The sequence below is a fragment of the Zeus faber genome, assembly GCF_960531495.2.
Source record: "Zeus faber genome assembly, chromosome: 20".
Classification (NCBI taxonomy): Eukaryota; Metazoa; Chordata; class Actinopteri; order Zeiformes; family Zeidae; genus Zeus; species Zeus faber.
This window is the reverse complement of record NC_137207.1, coordinates 3,846,959-3,868,186: the sequence shown is the minus strand read 5'-3', so window position 1 is coordinate 3,868,186 and position 21,228 is coordinate 3,846,959. Positions and strand designations below refer to the sequence as shown.

The 21,228-nt window shown below is 43.4% G+C and overlaps 1 protein-coding gene across 1 annotated transcript in view; it reads left to right on the top strand.

Annotated features, from left to right (window-relative positions):
- ankfn1a (ankyrin repeat and fibronectin type III domain containing 1a) overlaps positions 1 to 21,228 on the top strand; it is a gene marked incomplete at its 3' end in the record, with an annotated part of 183,083 nt that overhangs the window by 2,608 nt on the left and 159,247 nt on the right. The window contains exon 4 of the mRNA XM_080021908.1: positions 13,040 to 13,245. Coding sequence (XP_079878034.1) covers positions 13,040 to 13,245 — 206 coding nt within the window. The remainder of the gene's footprint in view (positions 1 to 13,039; positions 13,246 to 21,228) is intronic.

Here is a 21,228-nt window from a genome sequence, read left to right as displayed (position 1 = left end):
ACGTCTTTCTCATCCCATTAGAAATGGAATCAAGCAAATGTACCTAGTACAAGGAATTATTTTCTTTAATTTATTTTTTCTATCCTTTTTTTACATTGATTTCCACGCAACCCTAGTCTATTGAATATGTTTGAATAAAATTTAATTGAAGAAATTTATTGGGGGAAACAATAATTCCCATACAATATTTTGAGTAGGGAGTGAGCTGATGAAAGCAGAGATGTACAGAGCAGGGCTCTGGCATTTCATCTGCTCGGATTTTTGCTTGCGGAGTTGAATCACTGGGCAATTACTACAGATGGACTTTGTAATGATTGCCGTTGTTAACCAAATCGAACAGCCCAGGCAGCCCAGACTGGATTTACAGTAATTGATCAATGCTCTGATGGCTAACAGATGCCTTGTTAACGGTGTTTGCGAGAGGAAAGACTTACACCGTAATAAACCCTTGGCCCAAGCAAGGAAGAATGATTGAGCACTTGGCCCGCTCTGAAATCTCCTCGGCTCTTTAACGAGGCCCTCTCCCCCGGTGCTACCAGAAACAATGTTCCCTCACCCTAATAAAGTATTTGTCTGGGCACCATGGCGATTGGTTTCATGCTGGGCCCGCAAAGCTAACAGCTTGCGGAGGGTCTGTGGAAAATAATTGTGTGTATTGTTTTGGTGGTAATTTAAGGAAAGTCTAGTCTTTATGCCATGAGTGCTAATAATAACCTACAAACGTGTAAAGCATTCTTCAGTTGTACTGTAGGTAGGCAGGGAAATGACACTCAGTCAAACGTCGGTACACTTTGGCTTCTATTTCTAGCCACATACATACATCTACAGCAGTGTTTCCCACCATTTATTCTGCCACAGCACTATCCCATTAACCACTAAAAACATCAGAAATCTTTACTGTTTACTTTACTGTGCTTATTTTTATAGCCTAGCGATGCATGACTCACAAACCATTCGTTCTTAGTGAATAAATCTTTGAAGTGATGGGAGCCACTCCGACAGCGAATTAATCTTCAATTCACAAACATTATAATAACAATACAAAAATAATTAACTCATGTTCATCCTTCCCTGGAAGGCCCCCTCGCTCACACGCATTAAGCCAATTTAATTAAACAAAGAAAGAGTCGGGAAAAAAAAAAAGTGACTCATTTTACTGAGTGACTCATCAAGAACCGAATCTCAAAAAAAGAGTCAAACCTTTGAACCTTCCCTTTTCTTTGTCTGCACTGCAGGAACTAGGAACGATCATATTTCTTAGAACGCTGTTTTAAGGGACTTTTCTACCCTAACCCTACTACAGGGCAGGAACTAACTGGCACAAAAGGAACCTCCCTTGATGTAAGTGCACGGTGGGTGGTCCAGACGCAAGTGCACTGTCCCTCGTCCCCGCTGCAGTGAGGACAGTCCAGCCCGGTCGGGTCCCATCGTTCTCGATGGGGACCAGCCCACATACACTCGGTGGTAATAAAAAAATAAACATTAAAAAACAATACAAAATAATATTCTTATCGTATATGTATATATTCAATAAATTGTATTTGCTGACGTTAATTGAATGAAACAAAAAATCCCAGTGCGGTGTCCCGATGCGTGCCTGTGCCTTATGAAAGTCAGAGCTAACCTTTAAATTACGTCTTTAAATTACGTAGATATTGACGGGGGGTTGAAATGGGGATTGCTGTCACTATGTTTCCCGCGGACATGAAATTTGTATTTTTTGTGTTGTTCAAAGGAAAAGGCTTCCTGTCCTCTCAGTGACAAAGCCTCTCCAAACTGAGCTCTCTTTGTTAGATGGGGCTGCGAGACTTGAGGCACTTGACTTTCTGATTCCCCCGATTCAGCTTTTGTTTGACGAACCCACGCACACACTGTGTGTGGTAAGCTAACACCCCCACCCGGCATTGAACACCCGAGAGGGCCAGTTGACCACTGCACCATATCATGTGATTATATTGCCTTCTTAGGTTTGAGCGGGTCTCGGGTCCCGAGAACAACTCTACACACGTCCGGTCTCTCTTTGAGCAAATTCCCTGGAAAAAAAACAAGCCCACCAGGGTGGAATACTGCATTAGAAATGTCGCAAATTAGAAATGTCATTGCCTAGGGGCCTTGACGCCTGCAATCCATGCCCGATCGGCACGTTTTGAGAAAGACGAACCACTTCAAAAGGAGCGCTTTGCTCGGACCAAACGGCAATCTATACAGAGGGGAGATGTGGAGTTGGAAAGAGCTGGTGGACCTTTTCTTGTGGGGGAAAAGGAAGGGAGCTCGGCGTGTCAGAGGATCGTGGCGCAGCCGGAGCTACGTCGTCACAGAGGCCAGGTATTGGCACAGCCAGAAAGAAAGCCCGTCATGTGTTAATGTCTTACTCTAGACAATATGGCGAGTTCTGTGAAGGTCTTCACCGTCTGTGCAGTCATGGGAGCCATAGTTCTTCATGCTTCTGTTACACTAGGCTAAATATTACAAATATATCTGATATACAGTATATTATTTGAAAGTCTAGAGACAGGAATAACTCTTACAGAAGTCCATAACATAAATCATAGCATAAGTCATAAGCAGTGTTCCCGCAAAGAACAAAAACACAATGCCAGCTCTTTGGTAGATAGGTGACGAAGACAGGGAGCCTGTCGTACCAAGTTATTCGGGGTCCTGTTGCTTTTGTTACTGATTAATATTGCTGTAAGATTAATAAGATAAATATTGCTGCATGCAGCTATATTTATCTTTTGTTATCGTATTCTGTATGAAAACACATCCACTTAGCATTTTATTTCAGCGGTGATCCTAAAAATATGAGGGAGGGGGATGTAGGAATGTTGTTCTGCTGGGCAAAATTTTTGCCCAGCTCCTTTATTTACTTTGTTTTTGTTTTTGCCATTAAACATTCCACAGCTTATGAAAAAGCTTCACTTTGGTAATTATGGTGTTCTATTAAAAAAACAAAAACAACAATATATAATACTGCAATACGAGTGGTCTCGTCCTGTGATGAGTCACCTCTCAACTCGTTGGAACTTTCAATTGCTTGGAACCTAGAGCAACCTTCAGGGAAAAGCAGTACTCAGCTAGTAACATTACATGCTGTAGCCACTGCCACAACACTCACATTTTGGATAAATGATTCTATTGCAAATCCCTTTGCCATAGTACAGTGAACTTTTGTTGGTCAACTAATGGCTTAGGTAGGGGAACAACTGCGTGTTTAGTCAATTTAGGCTTCTCCTAAAAGTCCACCACCATCTCAATTGTTTTTTAAAGCTCCAGGTTGTTCTGGCTGCACCAGGAAGCCATGGGTGGTCAACCTCCCTCCTATGGGTGGTGTTGTCTGCAAACTTCAGGAGCTTGACAGATTGGTGTCTGGAGGTTCAGCCGTTGGTGTACAGCAAGAAGAGCAATAGGGAGGCTGGAGGCTTCCCCAGCTTCTCGTGCTTAAAGGACACGTGCCTTAACGGACATGCAATGACCGGAATTTCCATTAGAAAAAATTGGTGCCAGTCAAAGTGTCCTGGAAGATTTCAATTTCCCGGAGAGATTCCGATCAAATATTATCTGTGTTAATTGAGCTTAAAAACAATTGTTAAGCAGGTTATATAGAGAATGACATCATCAAGGCATGTAGATGTAGAATATTTTTTATTGAATATTCAAAATAAAACCTGTCAGTTCCATCAGGTAACTACTTGAAATCAAGTAATTTCCATTCGTGAACAATAAGTTATAAGTGCAGCCGCTTTAATAAACATTTCACTAAAATACAGTTTTGATCAAACCAAAAAAATATATATATGGCAAGTAGGTCTCAATAAATAATAAAGTTTTTTGTGTTGTCCGTCTTTGTCGGGACGTCCCGTCGACATATTTTACACAATGAAATAATGTCTGCTTTGGGTTGGAAGTTAAATATCCAAAAAAACTGCAAACTATGGATGTAAGTGTCCCAATGACACGTCATTTTTCTACTTCTCTTCAGAGTTCTAGACCCTGCGGCTCTCTCTCCCCTCCGTGTGTGTCTACTGCGTTTACAAGTGCAACCTGTCCACAAGGCAGGGGGCGAGGCTTAGTTCTATATCGACAAACGTGATTGGTCAGAGGTGAAGCTTTCAGATCAGCTTTAGATCGTCCCAACTGATGCTTACCGTTGCAACTTGCCAAGCGCAGAAATGAACAGATCTGCGCACTTTTTTAATCAAAATTATCCACCCAGCACTAATTCAAATTGTGCTTGGAGGGAATTATTTTCAGCGGAGAGACCGGAGACATTTAAAAATGTCGGCCTTTAACAGATTTTCCCGGTCAAAAACCGGCAATTACCGGAAAACGGAAATGCTGGCAAGAAGTCGGTGCTCCGATCTGCAGGCGGTGTCGGGCAGGCTCAGCTGGGAGAGTTTGTCTCAGAGAACAGCTGAGGAGATGGTTGAATGCTTTGAAGCTTAAGTCTACAAACGGGGTCCTACCGTAGGAACTGTAACAGGAGAGTGTATGGCAAGCCATTTCAACAATGTATTTATTACCTGACATGAGCAATTTCTAGTCAGAACAGCCTGCTGATAGTTTTATTAAAAATGTTCAGAGTAAAAAGAAATTGTTACTGGTAACAATGAGAAAAAGCACCAGTCACTTATTAATACTATTACTGAACACTGAATGAATACTACTAATACGACAATATGAGTGCTAGTACTCAATTTATAATGATGAATACAATTGGAATAGATAATTACTTACCTTTAAATAAGTACTACCACCTTATACAATCTGACTGATAAAATAAGAATAGTTACAGGTCACTTAACGACAGAGTTCCGTTCCTAGCACAAGCGAATTGGTCAATAATCGAGGACCCGTGTTATTTCACGGTAAGGGGGTGTGGTGATTGCGACTGCTGGAACGAGACTGAGCCAGAACGGTAATGAGATGAGATGTATATGGGATATATAGTGTATATAATGTATATAGTATATAAAGGGTGATGCGCGATGAGATGCTTGATGCTGTGCCGCCGCGGTATTATACACAGCGTACAATACAGACTGGTCAGAGAGCTGGTTGTAAGTCCAAACGGTCGTTAAACAGGTAGGTCATTAAGTGAGGAGTATCTGTACTAGTAACTGTTGGAATAGCATCTGGTAAGTAAAATATAACTACTAGTAACTAGTGACTAGTTCGTCTTATGGATTAAATGTTAAAATGGCTTGCCATGAATAAATAGTGCACGGGATGGAAGACTAATTGGAGGTCCCATGTTGACCGCATCATCTACAGACCTGTCTGAACCGCAGTGGGTCCAGAAGGCCATTGGTGATGGATTTGCCTGAATTGACACATTACGGCTTCGAAAGAAAAACAAGAGTCTGCTGTTTTTTTGAGGCTCCATCACAATCTCTCCACAGCTCTTGAAAGCAGAAAACCGCAGTATTCCCCATCCCCTAATTACAGCCGGTAAAATTGACTCTGGCATAAAAGTGTCAGGCACGGCGTGCAGAGGAAGATTTTCATACCAGAGAGGGGAGGGAAATTGCTTTTGAATTATTTACACTTGTCTTTTGACAGAATCTGAGCGAGGCTGTAATTTAATTGATGCAGTTGACAAGTGCATCAGACCGGGTTTCCGGTTTCCTTTCATTTCCAGTGACTGTGATGAAACTCCACCCTTGCGCGATTAGCGGGGCGAGTTACAGGTGGTTTGAGATAGGGCTGAATGATTAGGGAAAATAATCTAATTGGAATTTTTATTTATTTTTTTGACCAATACTGCGATTACGGTTTAGTATGGGACTTTTTTGAAGTTCATTTTCTTCTGTATTATATAACACAAACAATAAATCTTTCTATAGTATGACCAACACAACATTGGATACAGTAACATATAAACTGCTCTTTCCTTTAGGCCAGGCCCACGTGTTGATGTGTTGTGTTGATGATGAAATTAGATTAATTGATATGAATAAACATATCTTTATTCAACTATTGAATTATAAAAAGAAAAAGTTTCAATCACGGTAGAATATTGACTGACTGATTTTTAACTAAAAGCCTTGTAATTGTTAGAATCTGAAAATTAACTGTGGAGGTGTGTTCCGGCCCAGGGCCAGGCAATAAGGAAGAGGATGCAGGCGGAGGCAAAACAGCGCCGGTTGGTGTGTTTTATTTCTAGTTTAAACAAAAAGGTGGCTCGTGGGCCAAAAGGACAACTTCTATGCTCACAGGCAAATTATTAAATCGATCAGTGCTTAGATGCGCTAGCCCTGTGACGTGTCCGGCCCGCTCGGTAGAGCCCTCCTCCGCCCGATCCGCTTCAGCTGAGCGGCTCCTGCAGCAGCAGCTTGACCTTGCCCCCTTGGCCTGCCACATTAACTTTCGAAAAATATGGAAGAGCCGAGACGGCCCTATTGGTGAGATTGTGTAACATTTAAAAAAAACAACCCTTTTTTTTTTTTTATTAAATCGCAGCCTTTGTGATTTAAAAATTGCGTTCTATTGAGTTGCGATGTTGCGGTTTGAACTCGATTAATCGTTCAGCTCTAGATTGTGACTGGGTTTTTATTTTTTAGGAGTGCCGGCCGAGGAGAAAGCAAGGATACTTGCTGTCCAGGGGAAAAGCAAATATCCTCTCCTGAATCTTGTCCTGAATTTCAGTGGTATGTTTGTGGTATCTTAAGTAGCTCAGAACTCCATTGTACAGCTACCTGTCAAAAAGGTATCGTTTGGTATCGCATTTCCTCGCTGGCCATCTAAGGAATAATGTGCAGCCAGCTGGTCAGTACTGCAAACGAGTTAGTTCTTAATCGTTAGCTTTATGATTAGCACCCAACTGGCCTTACATTATCCTGCTTATTATGCCGCTACTTAGATCAACTGGAAAAAAAACAGCTTTTATCCTTACCATAATGAACATCTAATACTGTAGTTTTTCAAGAAATCTCGCTATAATTCCATAAAATCTTTTACTTTTAATAAAAATCACCAAGTATATAAAATTTGTTTCAATTTGGTTGTACAAATATTTGGTTTCAAAGTCATAAAAGCATGGCCACGGGATGGTTCTTGTTTTTTTTTGGTTCTGGTCACGTAGGATTTACAGTGGGGCAAAAAAGTATTTAGTCAGCCACCAATTGTGCATGTTCTCCCACTTAAAAAGATTAGAGAGGCCTGTTATTTTCATCATTGGTAAAACTCAACTATGAGAGACAAAATGAGAAAAAAAAAATCCAGAAAATCTCATTGTCTGATTTTTAAAGAATTTATTTCAAGATTCAAGATTTTTTATTTGTCACATACATATACATACTTCCATACATATATGCAGTGAAATGTAATGCAACGCACCCGGTGATAGCACACAATAAGTCCTAGGAAAAAGTACAAAAATAAAATAAAAATAAAAAGTAGAAAATTCCTTTCTAATAGACCGACTAACTGACTCCTAAAACGTAATACAGTAAGTGGAATACTTATAGAATATGATAAAAAATATATAGAATAAAATACAATAAAAAATAAATCGAAATAAAAGGGAATAGGTTGAAGTAATATGCCTATGTATATACAGATATGTGCATTTAAAGTGCCATGTGAATTAAAGTGGCATGTGAATGTGAATAGTGTGAGGTAGTGTTTGGGATAATACAGCACAGTATACAACAGTACGGCGCAGCAATACGGCATCACGAACAACCCTGAACAGTGATACAGTATGCGGTACAGTATGCTACATACAGTACAGTAGGTAGTGGAGCCTAGTGTATGGCTCAGTGAGGACCCCTGGTGAGGTCAGCGTTGACAGTTCTGATGGCTTGAGGGAAGAAACTCCGTCTCAGTCTCTCTGTTCTCGCTGTGTGACTGCGGAGGCGCTTGCCTGACCGCAGCAGCTGAAACAGTCCGTTGTTGGGGTGATGAGGATCCTTCATGATCCTACGGGCTCTGCTACTACACCTCCTGGTGTATAACTCCTGCAAGGGGGGGAGGGTAGTTCCAGTGGTACGTTCAGCTGAACGCACCACCCTCTGCAGGGCCCGCCTGTCCTGGGCAGTACAGTTCCCAAACCAGGCAGTGATGTTGCCTGTCAGGATGCTCTCCACTGCTCCAGAGTAGAAGGACTTGAGGATCCTCACCGAGACCCGGAATTTCCCCAGCTGCCTGAGGTGGTAGAGACGCTGCCTCGCCTTTCTCACCAGAGTGTCTGTATGTACAGTCCATGTTAAGTCCTCTGTGATGTGGACTCCCAGATATCTGAAGCTGCTCACCCTATCGACAGAAGTCCCATTAATCCACAAGGGCGCGTGCGTCCTCGATTGTGATCCACGCCTAAAGTCCACAATCAGCTCCTTGGTTTTGCTGACGTTCAGGTGTAGGCTGTTGTCCTGGCACCAGAGTGACAGGTCAGCCACCTCCTCGCGGTAGGCCTTCTCATCGCAGTCGGTGATCAGGCCCACGACCACGGTGTCGTCAGCAAACTTGATGATGGTGTTGGAGCTGGACCTGGCCACACAGTCATGTGTGTACAGGGAGTACAGTAGGGGGCTGAGGACGCAACCCTGGATGGCGATAGTGGCGCCGCCCCTAGCGGTCGCCTGCGCCGGCGCTCCGGTTACTTTCTTACTCTTTAGTATTTTTTTCCTTTTTTTATCACAATGTTCGCCAGAAAAACATCAACAATTAACTCATACGGCCGCGATGCACTCATGGATATAAAAAATTCCCTAAACGAACAACTTTGGGACTTTTTATCCGTGGGAGCAGAGTGGCCGACGGAAATCCTACGCGGGAACACTCGCAACAACAACAAAAATGGAGTCGCTGTTCCACGAGCCGGCCCACGGAGGAAGCACCGAGGTAAACGAGGCGGCATTCGGGTCAGAATGAGGACGCAACCTTACCGTCCACCTCTGCCAAGCATCCTTCTTGCTAACGTCCAGTCCCCGGAGAACAAGATGGATGAACTTCGAGCGAGGATTCAATTCCAGCGTGACACGAGGAACTGTTGCGTCCTCTGTCTGACGGAAACATGGCTGACCCCACTGGTGCCGGATGAAGCCATACGTCCAGCCGAGGCCTTCTCCGTGTTCCGCGGCGACAGAACGGGAGAGTCGGGGAAATCCAAAGGTGGAGGCGTCTGCCTAATGGTAAACAACCGCTGGTGTAACGCCAACAACACCAAATTCCTCTCCCACTCCTGCTCGCCGAACCTGGAACAGCTGACCATACTATGCCGTCCATTTTATCTCCCCCGGGAATTCAGCACGGTCATCATTACAGCCGTTTATATCCCACCGCAAGCGGACACCGACGCAGCACTGTCGGTTCTGCACGATGTGTTGTGCGGATTTCAGAACAGACATCCCGACGCGGCTGTGTTGGTGACTGGGGACTTTAACAGGGCCAACCTTAAAAAAGTTCTGCCGAATTTCCACCAACACATCACGTGTGCCACCAGGGGAGACAGAACTCTGGACCATTGTTACACACGTTACAAGAACGGATACAAGCCCGTGTCGCTTCCTGCTTTCGGGAATCAGATCACGCCGCGATCTCGCTGCTTCCTGTTTACAGGCCTCTGATCGCGCGGGATCTGGTGATGACGAGGGAAGTGAAGCGGTGGACGGACCAATCGGAGGCTGCGCTTCAGGACGCTCTGACTGACGTAGACTGGGACATGTTCCGAGCGAGTTCAAGTGACGTCAGCGAGTTTACGGAGGTTGTAGTGAGTTTTGTGGCTACGCTCGCGGATGAAATCGTTCCCACGGTGAAAGTTCGGATATTTCCAAACCAGAAACCATGGGTTGATAAATCCATCCGCTGCGCTCTGAATGCGCGCACGGCCGCTTACAACGACGGACTTGTATCTGGTAACATGGACAATTACAAAGCGGCGTCGTACAATCTGCGGAGGGCGGTGAGGGACGCTAAACGGACGTACAGAGAGACCGTGGAGCTGCAGATGGAGCGGGGGGACACAAGACGCTTGTGGGAGGGGCTGCGAACAATAACTAACTACAAGAGCAGCTCCTCCCCAGCCACGAGTGCGGACGCCTCCCTGGCCAACCAACTGAACTCCTTTTATGCGCGGTTCGAGTCTGGCAGCAGCACCGCTAGCTCGCCGGCTAATTGGAGTTACACCGCTGGGGACGAGCGCGCACTCTCAGTGTCCGTGCACAAGGTCGGGAGGGCTTTGATGCGGGTGAACACCAGGAAAGCTGCGGGCCCAGACGGCATATCTGGACGAGTACTGAAGACCTGTGCTAACCAGCTAGCTCCGGTGTTCACCACAATATTCAACATCTCCCTGGCTGAATCAGTGGTCCCGTCCTGCTTCAAGAGGTCCACCGTCGTTCCTGTCCCGAAGATCGCCTCTCCAACCTGCCTGAATGACTACCGTCCGGTGGCCCTCACCTCGGTGGTCATGAAGTGTTTCGAGAGGCTGATTAAGGATTACATCTGCGCCTCCCTCCCCCGCACCTTGGACCCGTTGCAGTTCGCGTACCGGCAGAACAGATCCACGGTTGACGCGGTCTCCCAGGTACTGCACACCACGCTCACGCACCTGGATGGCCAGAAGGGGGCCTATGTGAGAATGCTGTTCATTGATTATAGTTCAGCTTTCAACACCATAGTTCCCACCAGACTGGCTGTCAAGTTGTTGGAGCTAGGATTGAATGCTCCGCTGTGCACCTGGATCCTGGACTTCCTCACAGGCCGCCCCCAGGTGGTCAAGGTGGGGAAGTACATGTCAAGCTCCCTCACCCTATTTGCAAATTATGGTGGAAAATAAGTATTTGGTCAATAACAAAAGTTCATCTCAATACTTTGTTATATACCCTTTGTTTGCAATGACAGAGGTCAAACGTTTTCTATAAGTCTTCACAAGGTTTTCACACACTGTTGCTGGTATTTTGGCCCATTCCTCCATGCAGATCTCCTCTAGAGCAGTGATGTTTTGGGGCTGTCGCTAGGCAACAGGGACTTTCAACTCCCTCCAAAGATTTTCTATGGGGTTGAGATCTGGAGACTGGCTAGGCCACTCCAGGACCTGGAGGAAATGCTTCTTACGAAGCCACTCCTTCGTTGCCCGGGCGGTGTGTTTGGGATCATTGTCATGCTGAAAGACCCAGCCACGTTTCATCTTCAATGCCCTTGCTGATGGAAGGAGGTTTTCACTCAAAAGCTCACGATACATGGCCCCATTCATTCTTTCCTTTACACGGATCAGTCGTCCTGGTCCCTTTGCAGAAAAACAGCCCCAAAGCATGATGTTTCCACCCCCATGCTTCACAGTAGGTATGGTGTTCTTTGGATGCAACTCAGCTTTCTTTCTCCTCCAAACACAACAAGTTGAGTTTTTACCAAAAAGTTCTATTTTGGTTTCATCTGACCATATGACATTCTCCCAATCCTCTTCTGGATCATCCAAATCCTCTCTAGCAAACTTCAGACGGGCCTGGACATGTACTGGCTTAAGCAGAGGGACACGTCTGGCACTGCAGGATTTGAGTCCCTGGCGGCGTAGTGTGTTACTGATGGTAGCCTTTGTTACTTTGGTCCCAGCTCTCTGCAGGTCATTCACTAGGTCCCCCCGTGTGGTTCTGGGATGTTTGCTCACCGTTCTTGTGATCATTTTGACCCCACGGGGTGAGATCTTGCGTGGAGCCCCAGATCGAGGGAGATTATCAGTGGTCTTGTATGTCTTTCATTTTCTAATAATTGCTCCCACAGTTGATTTCTTCACAACAAGCTGCTGACCTATTGCAGATTCAGTCTTCCCAGCCTGGTGCAGGTCTACAATTTTGTTTCTGGTGTCCTTTGACAGCTCTTTGGTTTTGGCCATAGTGGAGTTTGGAGTGTGACTGTTTGAGGTTGTGGACAGGTGTCTTTTATAATGAAAATGAGTTCAAACAGGTTCCATTAATACAGGTAACGAGTGGAGGACAGAGGAGCCTCTTAAAGAAAAAGTTACAGGTCTGTGAAAGCCAGTAATCTTGCTTGTTTGTAGGTGACCAAATACTTATTTTACCGAGGAATTTACCAATTAATTAATTAAAAATCCTACAATGTGATTTCCTGGATTCTTCCCCCCCATTCTGTCTCTCATAGTCGAAATGTACCTATGATGAAAATTACAGGCCTCTCTCATCTTTTTAAGTGGGAGAACTTGCACAATTGGTGGCTGACTAAATACTTTTTTGCCCCACTGTATATGCCTGCCTGTGAGTTCCGGGGAAGGGGGGTGCACAGCGGAGCGGAGAATTTAGTTGTGCGACATTGCGGGCGCAACGCCGGAGACTGCAAAGGATCGGCGCAAAGACACATGAGTTAAAGTGTAACACTGTATAAAGTGGTTAGAAACAAATCACTGAATTTACTTTACAGGGACTTTAAGAGAACCGGGCCTGCTACATGTGATTTTCAATATCAAGTAATTTTATTTTAAATTCATCTCATCTCAATTCACACAATAGTAAAAGATACCCAGACCAAGTCACACTAGAGGCAGAGCACCTCAGAGACAGCGTGATCGTTGCAGGGAGAAGTATTGTTGGCTTTTTTTGGGGGGGGTTTTAGAGATCCTGTGGTGTTTAAGCATACATGAAACTATTATGTATTTTTGTAATTTATAGGAAAGGTAGATTATTTTATATATTTTACAAAAACGTTATGGCGATTATGACTTTTTCGTGTCCGTTACCGTCGATAACCCTAAATCAAATAAGTTATGAAATAACCGGTCCACCTATTCACAACAAGAATTAAAAATGACACCACCGCTTGATTAACTATTCACCCAACAACAAACATACGATACGCATACGAATAACCCATCTACTATTATTAATGTGAAGTTGGACATACCTGCCGCATCCATGTCTTCAAGTCTTCCATTGTAGTTTCTATGTAGCATCACAAGATGTCACCGCTAGCTAGTTTTTAGTGTTAGCATGTAGGCAGGTAGTCCCTGACAACGGTCTGTATCAACAGTTACCGCTTGACCAATTGGGATGGAGTTTATATAATCTTTTCCTTTGTCAATCTCTCTTAGGCCACCAGAGAAGGAGCCTGCGTTCCTGACCCCTGCCCTTGGGAAGGAGACCCCGTTCCTGGTCACATCGCTCGTCCCCGTCCTCTCCTCCACGCCCTGCTCGGTCGTCACGGCGGCCATTGACTCCGCCTCCCAGCGCGGAGTCAGCGTGAGGAAGCGCCGCCGGCTAACCGCTAGCCCCGGAGGACTCCGCTGGAATGCAGCCGGTAAGGGATGTCGCACGTAATACCTCGACTCTCGGCTAGCTTTATCATTTTTTCTTCCCCAGATATTTAGGGATGAATTAGCCTTTTTAAATTTTTATTTTCACGTGGGACAAAAATATTGTTTTTCAAGTTCAATGACTCTACAAAATTCCACGGCATATTTTAAATCATGTTTCTAACCTGTTCCACGATTAACGATTATGTCACTATTTAATGTGATCTGACAGATAATATAAATCTAATCAGAATTTTTTTTTCATAATACAATTCAATTCTAGAATACCAATAAAACGTAATTATTTTATTGTATTAAAAAAAAAAAAAGAAATAAGAGCAAGAAGACAGCCACAATTAATCTGCTTACTCTTTACTTTACAATGTGTACCACTTATGAGTATGAATGTATGTGTGTATGAATGAATTTTTATTTCAATTGAAATAGATGACCTTATATAGGTGCAGTTATACATCACCATACATCAAACATATACAGGTGCGGTAACTAATTTTCCTATGAATCCTCAAAATAAGAAACTGGAAGAGCAAACAACAATTTGGTGGTTAGTTTCCCGAAATCTGTCTCGCTGTCTCTAGTGCCAGCGCTCCTAATATGTACTTCAAATGCATGCGCACGCGCGCGGACATGCACGCGCGCGCGCGCACACACACACACACACACACACACACACACACACACACACACACACACACACACACACACACACACACACACACAAAAGAGTGTGACTTTGTTAATGTGCCTGTTAGCTCCACCCTTCCAGAGAATGATAATGGCCTTCCTGTTCGAACAGATTAGGTCTTCTCTTTCTTTCCTTGAAATGCTTTGCGACCCCTCTTCAGCTCCTGTCCCCTGTGCCCTCCCCTCATTTCTTTATTCCCAGCGGATTGTCTCCTTTCATTACCCTTCTGCATGAATGTAGTACGGAAATATGCTTTCCAAGTCCTGGGACAGTCTTCTCTGCCGTGGCACGTACCTAACCTCTATTGAGATTTGCACGGACACGCCTAGGCTTTGAAGCCACACTATGTCACTTTTTTACCTTAAAATAACAGCTTCAAAATCATTTTGATGGTACACTGACTTGTAATATGGAGGATGGCACCTCTTTCATCCCCACCCACACCCCCCCAACGCCTGTTCTTGCACTATTCTTGTTCTTGCTCCGGTAATTACCGTTATTTGGCTTGGTTAAATTTATATATAAAAAAAGAGATAAATTATAAACTTGCCGGTCAAAATGCCCAGTAATAATGCTCATACAAAACATAGCGACTCCTCCTCCCCGACAGCGCGGATGAGACGGGCCAGTGGTGCGCCCGGCATCTGCACCATAGCCGGCGCACGTCGGCCCTGACTTTCTTGGCGCCCCGGGGTTTCACCCTCTGACTCGCATGTGCGAAACCAATCTGCCAGGCCGGACACATTTTGTACCTACACTGGTAGCAGGGGGTCGATCCCTGCGCCCTCCAGGGGCGGTTCCGGGGGAGCTGTGGGGAGAGAGTCTTTCCAGGAGAGCCGCATTGTGGGAAATGCTCTCATCCAATCAGCTGTAAAATTTGTTTTGAGGCCAATCACCTTCTCGCCTTGTGTAGGCGGCTTTGGGAAATGAAATTATATGTCGAAAAAGTGTGAGTGTATTGCTGTAACTTGTCATGCTAAATCCTCCATTTCCCGCTTAAGCCTAGTTAAATAATAACAACAATTGAGAGCCCAACACCCTGTCATCTTATTTTGCCAAAAGTTGATATAGCCTAGTTAGTGACACCAAAAAGTGACGTCATATTCGCGAAGGTCTTCTGGATATTGACCAATCTTTAAAAAGTTTCTATACGTTAACTGGGCCAAATGGCGGCTTAAACTGCCCATAAATCCATTTCTATGTTTCATCGACAAGATTTAGAACCACAAGTGAGGTGAATATTGCTTAATTTCACAATTTTTTTTTATTATATTTAGATTCACCATTGATGTCTACGGTGAAAGAGGGTTTACTGCCACATAACTATCAGATTCGTAAGGCATCGCAAGTGGCCTTCCTTATCAATATAGAATGGAATATTTTTAGTCTAGGCTTCAACTGTGTAATGCCAAATATTTTTTCAAGTACGTGCATTGAAATCGAATGTGTATACAATATACTGTGTATTTGAATGCCTAATCTAATATATACGTATATTATATGAGATCTGAAATATTATATATATATATATATATATATATATATATATATATATATATATATATATATATATATATATATATATATATATATATAGTTATATATATATATATATATATATATATAGTTATATATATATATATATATAGTTATATATATATATTTATATATAGTTATATATATATATAGTATCATATATTTGTGAAGTATTTGCTTATGACCACTAGAGGGCAATGTAAGTCAAGTTACACTGGTCAGCTGGCAACGTAAGTGGAAAACAGTGGAAACAGTTAATAAGTAAATATTTGTTGTGGGGTTCCATTTCCTCCTTATTCTTGGTTGGTTGAAGCATATATGAGTGATTGAGCTTGTGAATGAGGGGTCGGGTGTGTGTGTGTGTGTGTGTGTGTGTGTGTGTGTGTGTTTATATATATATATATATATATATATCTCAGCATATTGGAGAACTTGCCACAGTTCTTCTGCAGATTAAGGCTGTCTCAATTACTTCTGTCTCTTCATGTAATCCCAGACTGACTCGATGATGAGATCAGGGCTCTGTGGGGGCCATACCATCTGTTGCAGGACTCCTTGTTCTTCTTGTCACTGAAAATAGTTCTTTATGTCTCTGGCTGTATGTTTGGAGTCATTGTCATGCTACAGACATTATTGACACACTAATACAGTGGATATAAAATGACCTAAGACAAATGTTTTTGGGAAACAAATGTAAGACAAATGTTTTTATGCCTTTTGCACAGTACTGTATGTATACATATGTATGTATATCTGTGTGTGTGTGTGTGTGTATGTATATATGTATATACTGTATATATATATATGTATGCATACATACATGCATACATACATACATACATACATACATAGATACATACACACACACACACACACACACACACACACACACATATCATTTCTGTCCAATTTTACTGTGAGGACAAGGCTTTCCAATTAATCTCCAATGGCAGTGAGGAGGCAATTAAATTATATTGGAAAACGATTCGATTAGCAAGACTGTTTTTATGCATACACATGTATGCGTATGTGCATGCATATGTGATCTTGCAGCTCACACTTGATTTGATTTCAAATATGGATTATATTGCAAGGGTAATTCAATTTCGCAGACAAGGTTAAAACCAACTTCCGAATATATTAATATCTCTGTTTTATGTGACGCATTTGCTCAGTCGCTGTCCTTGTCATGTGGCTCCTCTGTCTTGTCTTCATTTAATTTGATTCAGTTGGTGTAACGCACAATGAACGAGGGAGGAATTCCCGAACCCTGAATGCCAATGTCGGAAGGTTTGGCTCTGAGTTGTAAATGGAACGAGAGAGAGAGAGAGAGAGAGAGAGAGAGAGAGAGAGAGAGAGATTCATTCATTCATCTGCCTGTTTGATCTGTTCTTAATCACCTTACTCTCCTGGTCCCATCCCCAACATCCAATCGGCTCTCTAAACTCCCGTGCTAGAATTGCTGTTTGCCTGAGTCTCTCTCTCTTTCTCTCTGTCTTTCCTCCCTCCCCCTTATCTTCTCTCCCCCATTTCTCCTTGCTGTAATAAACCCCTGCTGCGATGACTCCCATGTGCTGCGACAGTTGCCATGGAAACAGGGTGTATTTTATTTTATTTTTCAATCGAATTCCATGTTGGCCGCATTTTCAGAAAATGAACTGCAACCCCCTGCTTGGAAAAAAAAAATAGTATTATTGTTTGCATCTTGATAAAACCACAACAGGGAACCTTCGACCAGCATCATGTAAAAACACTGATTATGAACAGATGCAGCTGAAATGAGCTTGAGCTGAAATTTAATACCTGCAAAAGCTCCAAATATGACTGCTGCAAACTAAAAGGACAGTACGCCGTTTTTTAACCCAGGCCTGTTTAAAATTTGGGTTCTGATCATTCATAATAAATAATGGGACAGAAACTCAATGAGAAAGTTCTACGCTAAATTAACTTGTACACGAGAAGCCAATTATATATGTGGGAGTCTCTACCTACAGATACAGGTTTAGGGAGGGAGGTCTTTCTAGCAGTGGGGTGCAGGCGAGATATTTATTAATAATTATAAACAAAAAGGCTAAATCCATTGCTGTAAAAAATCGAGCCGTGGAATAAGCCCAGGAGCAGATGGACATGTGTCATGACAAAAAAAGAAAAAGAATGCCTAAACCACAGACTCGGACGCAGGGTTCCCATACCTCAAACCAACAAATGTCCAAAATAAATGAACAGGTCCCCTGCCAGGGTGCCTGGTTCCAAATGTTGCATTGAGTGCATCTAGCCTTCACCAGTAGTAATGAAGTAGCTCACCGGTGCTGTTTTTTCTTTTGTGCATCATTACTTTTGTGTCACAAGTAATAATTAGGTAAACCCCCAGAATGGCCGTGGGTTGGTGGATATGCTGATGGTTTGCTGTTTCACTTGCAACTCTGTACAGCTGAACCCTTTTCCCCCCCTCACATCATTCACACTTCACACATATCTACACCTGGGACTTACACTGCCCAGCTCGTCTGGCGCTTCTGACCACAAATTGTGATTTAGTGCCTTGCTAAAAGCCAAATTGATGGTTGTCGCTGGGCTTTCGAGATCTGTTCAGCCAATCCAGGATTCAAAACAACAACCTTTCCTTCAAAAGGCCTTCACCACAGCCAATAAACTTTATTTATATGACCACAAATCACTGCAACAGTCTAAAAGGGCTTCTCAGTCCAACTTCATGCAGAGGGGAAAAACAAACCTTAGTACTGTAGAGAAAAAAACAAAAAATTAGTTGCGGAGGAGGTCGACACATGCTAGAAACTGCCGGAGATGGCACAGTAAATTATAGCGTTATTCCTACTTATGTAATTTGCTGAGATGATGCTATATTATCTTTGAGCTTAGCTCATAGGAATGAGAGCGCACAGAGGAAGAGTGAAGTAAGTCTTGAAGAAAAATAAAGACAGACACTGGGCAGGGCAGTTGTCTCAATAATTGTTCAAATGTGTGACACCCAGATGATGAAGCCTTCTCGCCAACCCTGAGACTGGGAAATGTTTTCCATAGTTTTGACCTCCTTCCTTGGAAGATTTAGATTTTCAGGAGACTTTTGATGCAGTCTTTGACTTTCCTGCATTCTTGTATCACATCATTTTAAACATGATCTCATTTTAAAATAGATAAAAGAAGGAGGAGAGAACAGAGAGTGCTGAAACTATACAACAGCCATGTTCAGGCATACTTCAGGATTAGTTTTAGGCTCTTTAAACAAATTGTTTTTATGGTTTTTATCCTTTTCGTCAAGTCATGAGACATGACGATCAGACAAATCTGTGATGATGAATGTTGTGTATCAAGTCAACAAACTTTTTCGGCATGTATTTAAAGGCCACAACATGGTTCTGCGTGACTTGCTCTGAATTCTTTGCGCAATACAACATCACAAACAGCCTGAGATTTATATGTCTGCAAAGGCTATGTGCATAGGCCATAGATACAAATCGATAAAAAGGTGAATCCCCTGATTCCCATTGATACTGCCTTGAAATCACAAATCATGCCAGAGATTACAGTTCATACTGGACAGTTTTTGGGGACGGAGAATTTTATTTGTCCCACAGGTGCGAATGCACATAACACACATGTATGCAGGGAGTGGTGATGACCTTGAACACACACAGGGAGTGGTGGCTGGAGAAATTCAACTTCCGTGTTTCTCCAATCCCAGCCATCCTTCCTCCAGGGGGCAGCCCTCACTTTGATGCCGCCTGAGGACGAATTCCAGGTGTAGATCGATGTCACAGTCAGGGGACATGACAGGAAAGTTTTGTGCATGTTTTTAATTGGGGTCCTTTTTTAATATTTGAGGAGATGGGGAGAACATGCATACTAAACACAGAAAGGCCCCTAATTTGGACATAACCCACCTGAGACCAAGGCAGGAACCCAGGTCCTTCATGCTGTGAGGCAGTAGTTCAAGCACTGTGCCACCGTGCCACCACAGTGAACAACGCTTAATGGAAATTAATCACGCTAACTAGTTACTAGGTTACTAGTTTTCCACTAAATTTGCACAATACTGTCAAGCTGAGAGGCTTTCTGCTTAGCATCCTAAAAATGCTACATTCATCCCCATGTCCCACAACATTCCTGAACATTCACACCTGTCGAAGCTCCACCCCCATTCGCTACCAGTCAATCAATGATACGCAACATCGTTGATCTTGGCCTGGTTGTTTCTGCGTACTTGCTGCAGTAGTCATGGTATGTAGAGTCCTTATTGGAGGTAATACCTAACACAATTGTACAATAGTTCTGTCAGAAACTCTGACAAGCATTGTTTGAGTTTGGGTGTCAAGGCTCTACTGGCCATCTCTTCCAGCGAAGTTTACAAAAAACGTAGGCACACTTAATGAGCTAAAAATATTGGAGTGATGAGCTTTAATCCTGCCCATTGGATAGAAAAGTAGAGCCCAACAGGTGGGTGCAGTGGAGGTGGAAAGAGCACAGAAACACAGCAATTAAAGGGCAGTGGCTCAGGGGGTAGAGCATCTGATAATGTGAAGATTGTCCTTGAGCAAGACACTTAACCCCCTAACTGCTCCACTACATGGGAGCCCACTGCTCCTAAATAAATCAGTTACTCGGATAGGTAAAATGCAGAGAAATGCATTTCATTGCCTCAGTACTTGTACTCTGTACAATGACAACTAGTTGAATCTAATCTCACCAAAGCAGGTAGGGCGGAGGGCCTGGCTGCTTAACTAGGCCAGCCTATATGGCATGGATGCGTGTGGTCAAGTAGTCTGACAGAACTAGCTGATTGGTCCAACTCGAGGCAGGGAGTTATCTTAATGTTTGCCTTTCTTACAGAGCGGATCGGTGCACGGGCTCGTTAGCAGCCCAGCAGCAGAACGCCATTTCTCCTGCGCCTGAGATGGTTATTATCCACCTCAATATTACTCCGTCTCGCTCCCAAAACCCTGACCTGTGGGCAGGAACTCCCACAAGTAAGGGTTTAGGGAGGGAGACAGAGTCTTTCTGGCCGTGGCGCCCCAACATGGCAAGAGTTTTCATTGTCCCTTTAAACAATAAGGTACGCTGGCCACAAGTATCAATGACAAAGCGATGATTGTTATAATATTGAGGTGGATAATAATCACGTCGGGGGCAGGAGGAATGGCGTTCTGTTGCTGGACTGCTGACAAGCCCCTGCACCGATCCCCTCTGTAAGACAGACAAGAAATTAAGACATTAAGAAAACTGCCTGCCTCGAGTCGGACCAATCAGCGCCGATTCAAGGCAGCTTGGCGGCTGCAGGAAAGGGAACCGTGCTATCGTTCCCCAGCCGGTGCTTAACCAAGCCCCTTTGTCCACCACAATTTCCATAATTATGAGGAACGCAAGGAATAGCTGCTTAATGAGGCAACTTTGTAAAGAACCAGTTAAACCTTCATTTTAAGGAAGAATTAACACAGAATAAACACATAGAGCAGGACATATAAGATAAGGTCAGGTAGGATAAGATAAGGGGGGAAATTTTGGTGTTACAGCGGCAGAAGTGTCTACAGCAGGCATGGGCAAACGATTTGGATTCAAGTAATTTTTAATGAACAACCACGGGCTGAATGAAATTGTTCTATGGGCCTAAGCTGGCCCCACGGGCCTTACTTTCCCCCATCGCTGATCTATAGTAAGAATCGGTAGGATAACAATGTATAGTAGTATACAGTGTAGAGTAGTATGTAGAGTATGCAAATGAGCAGCCAAG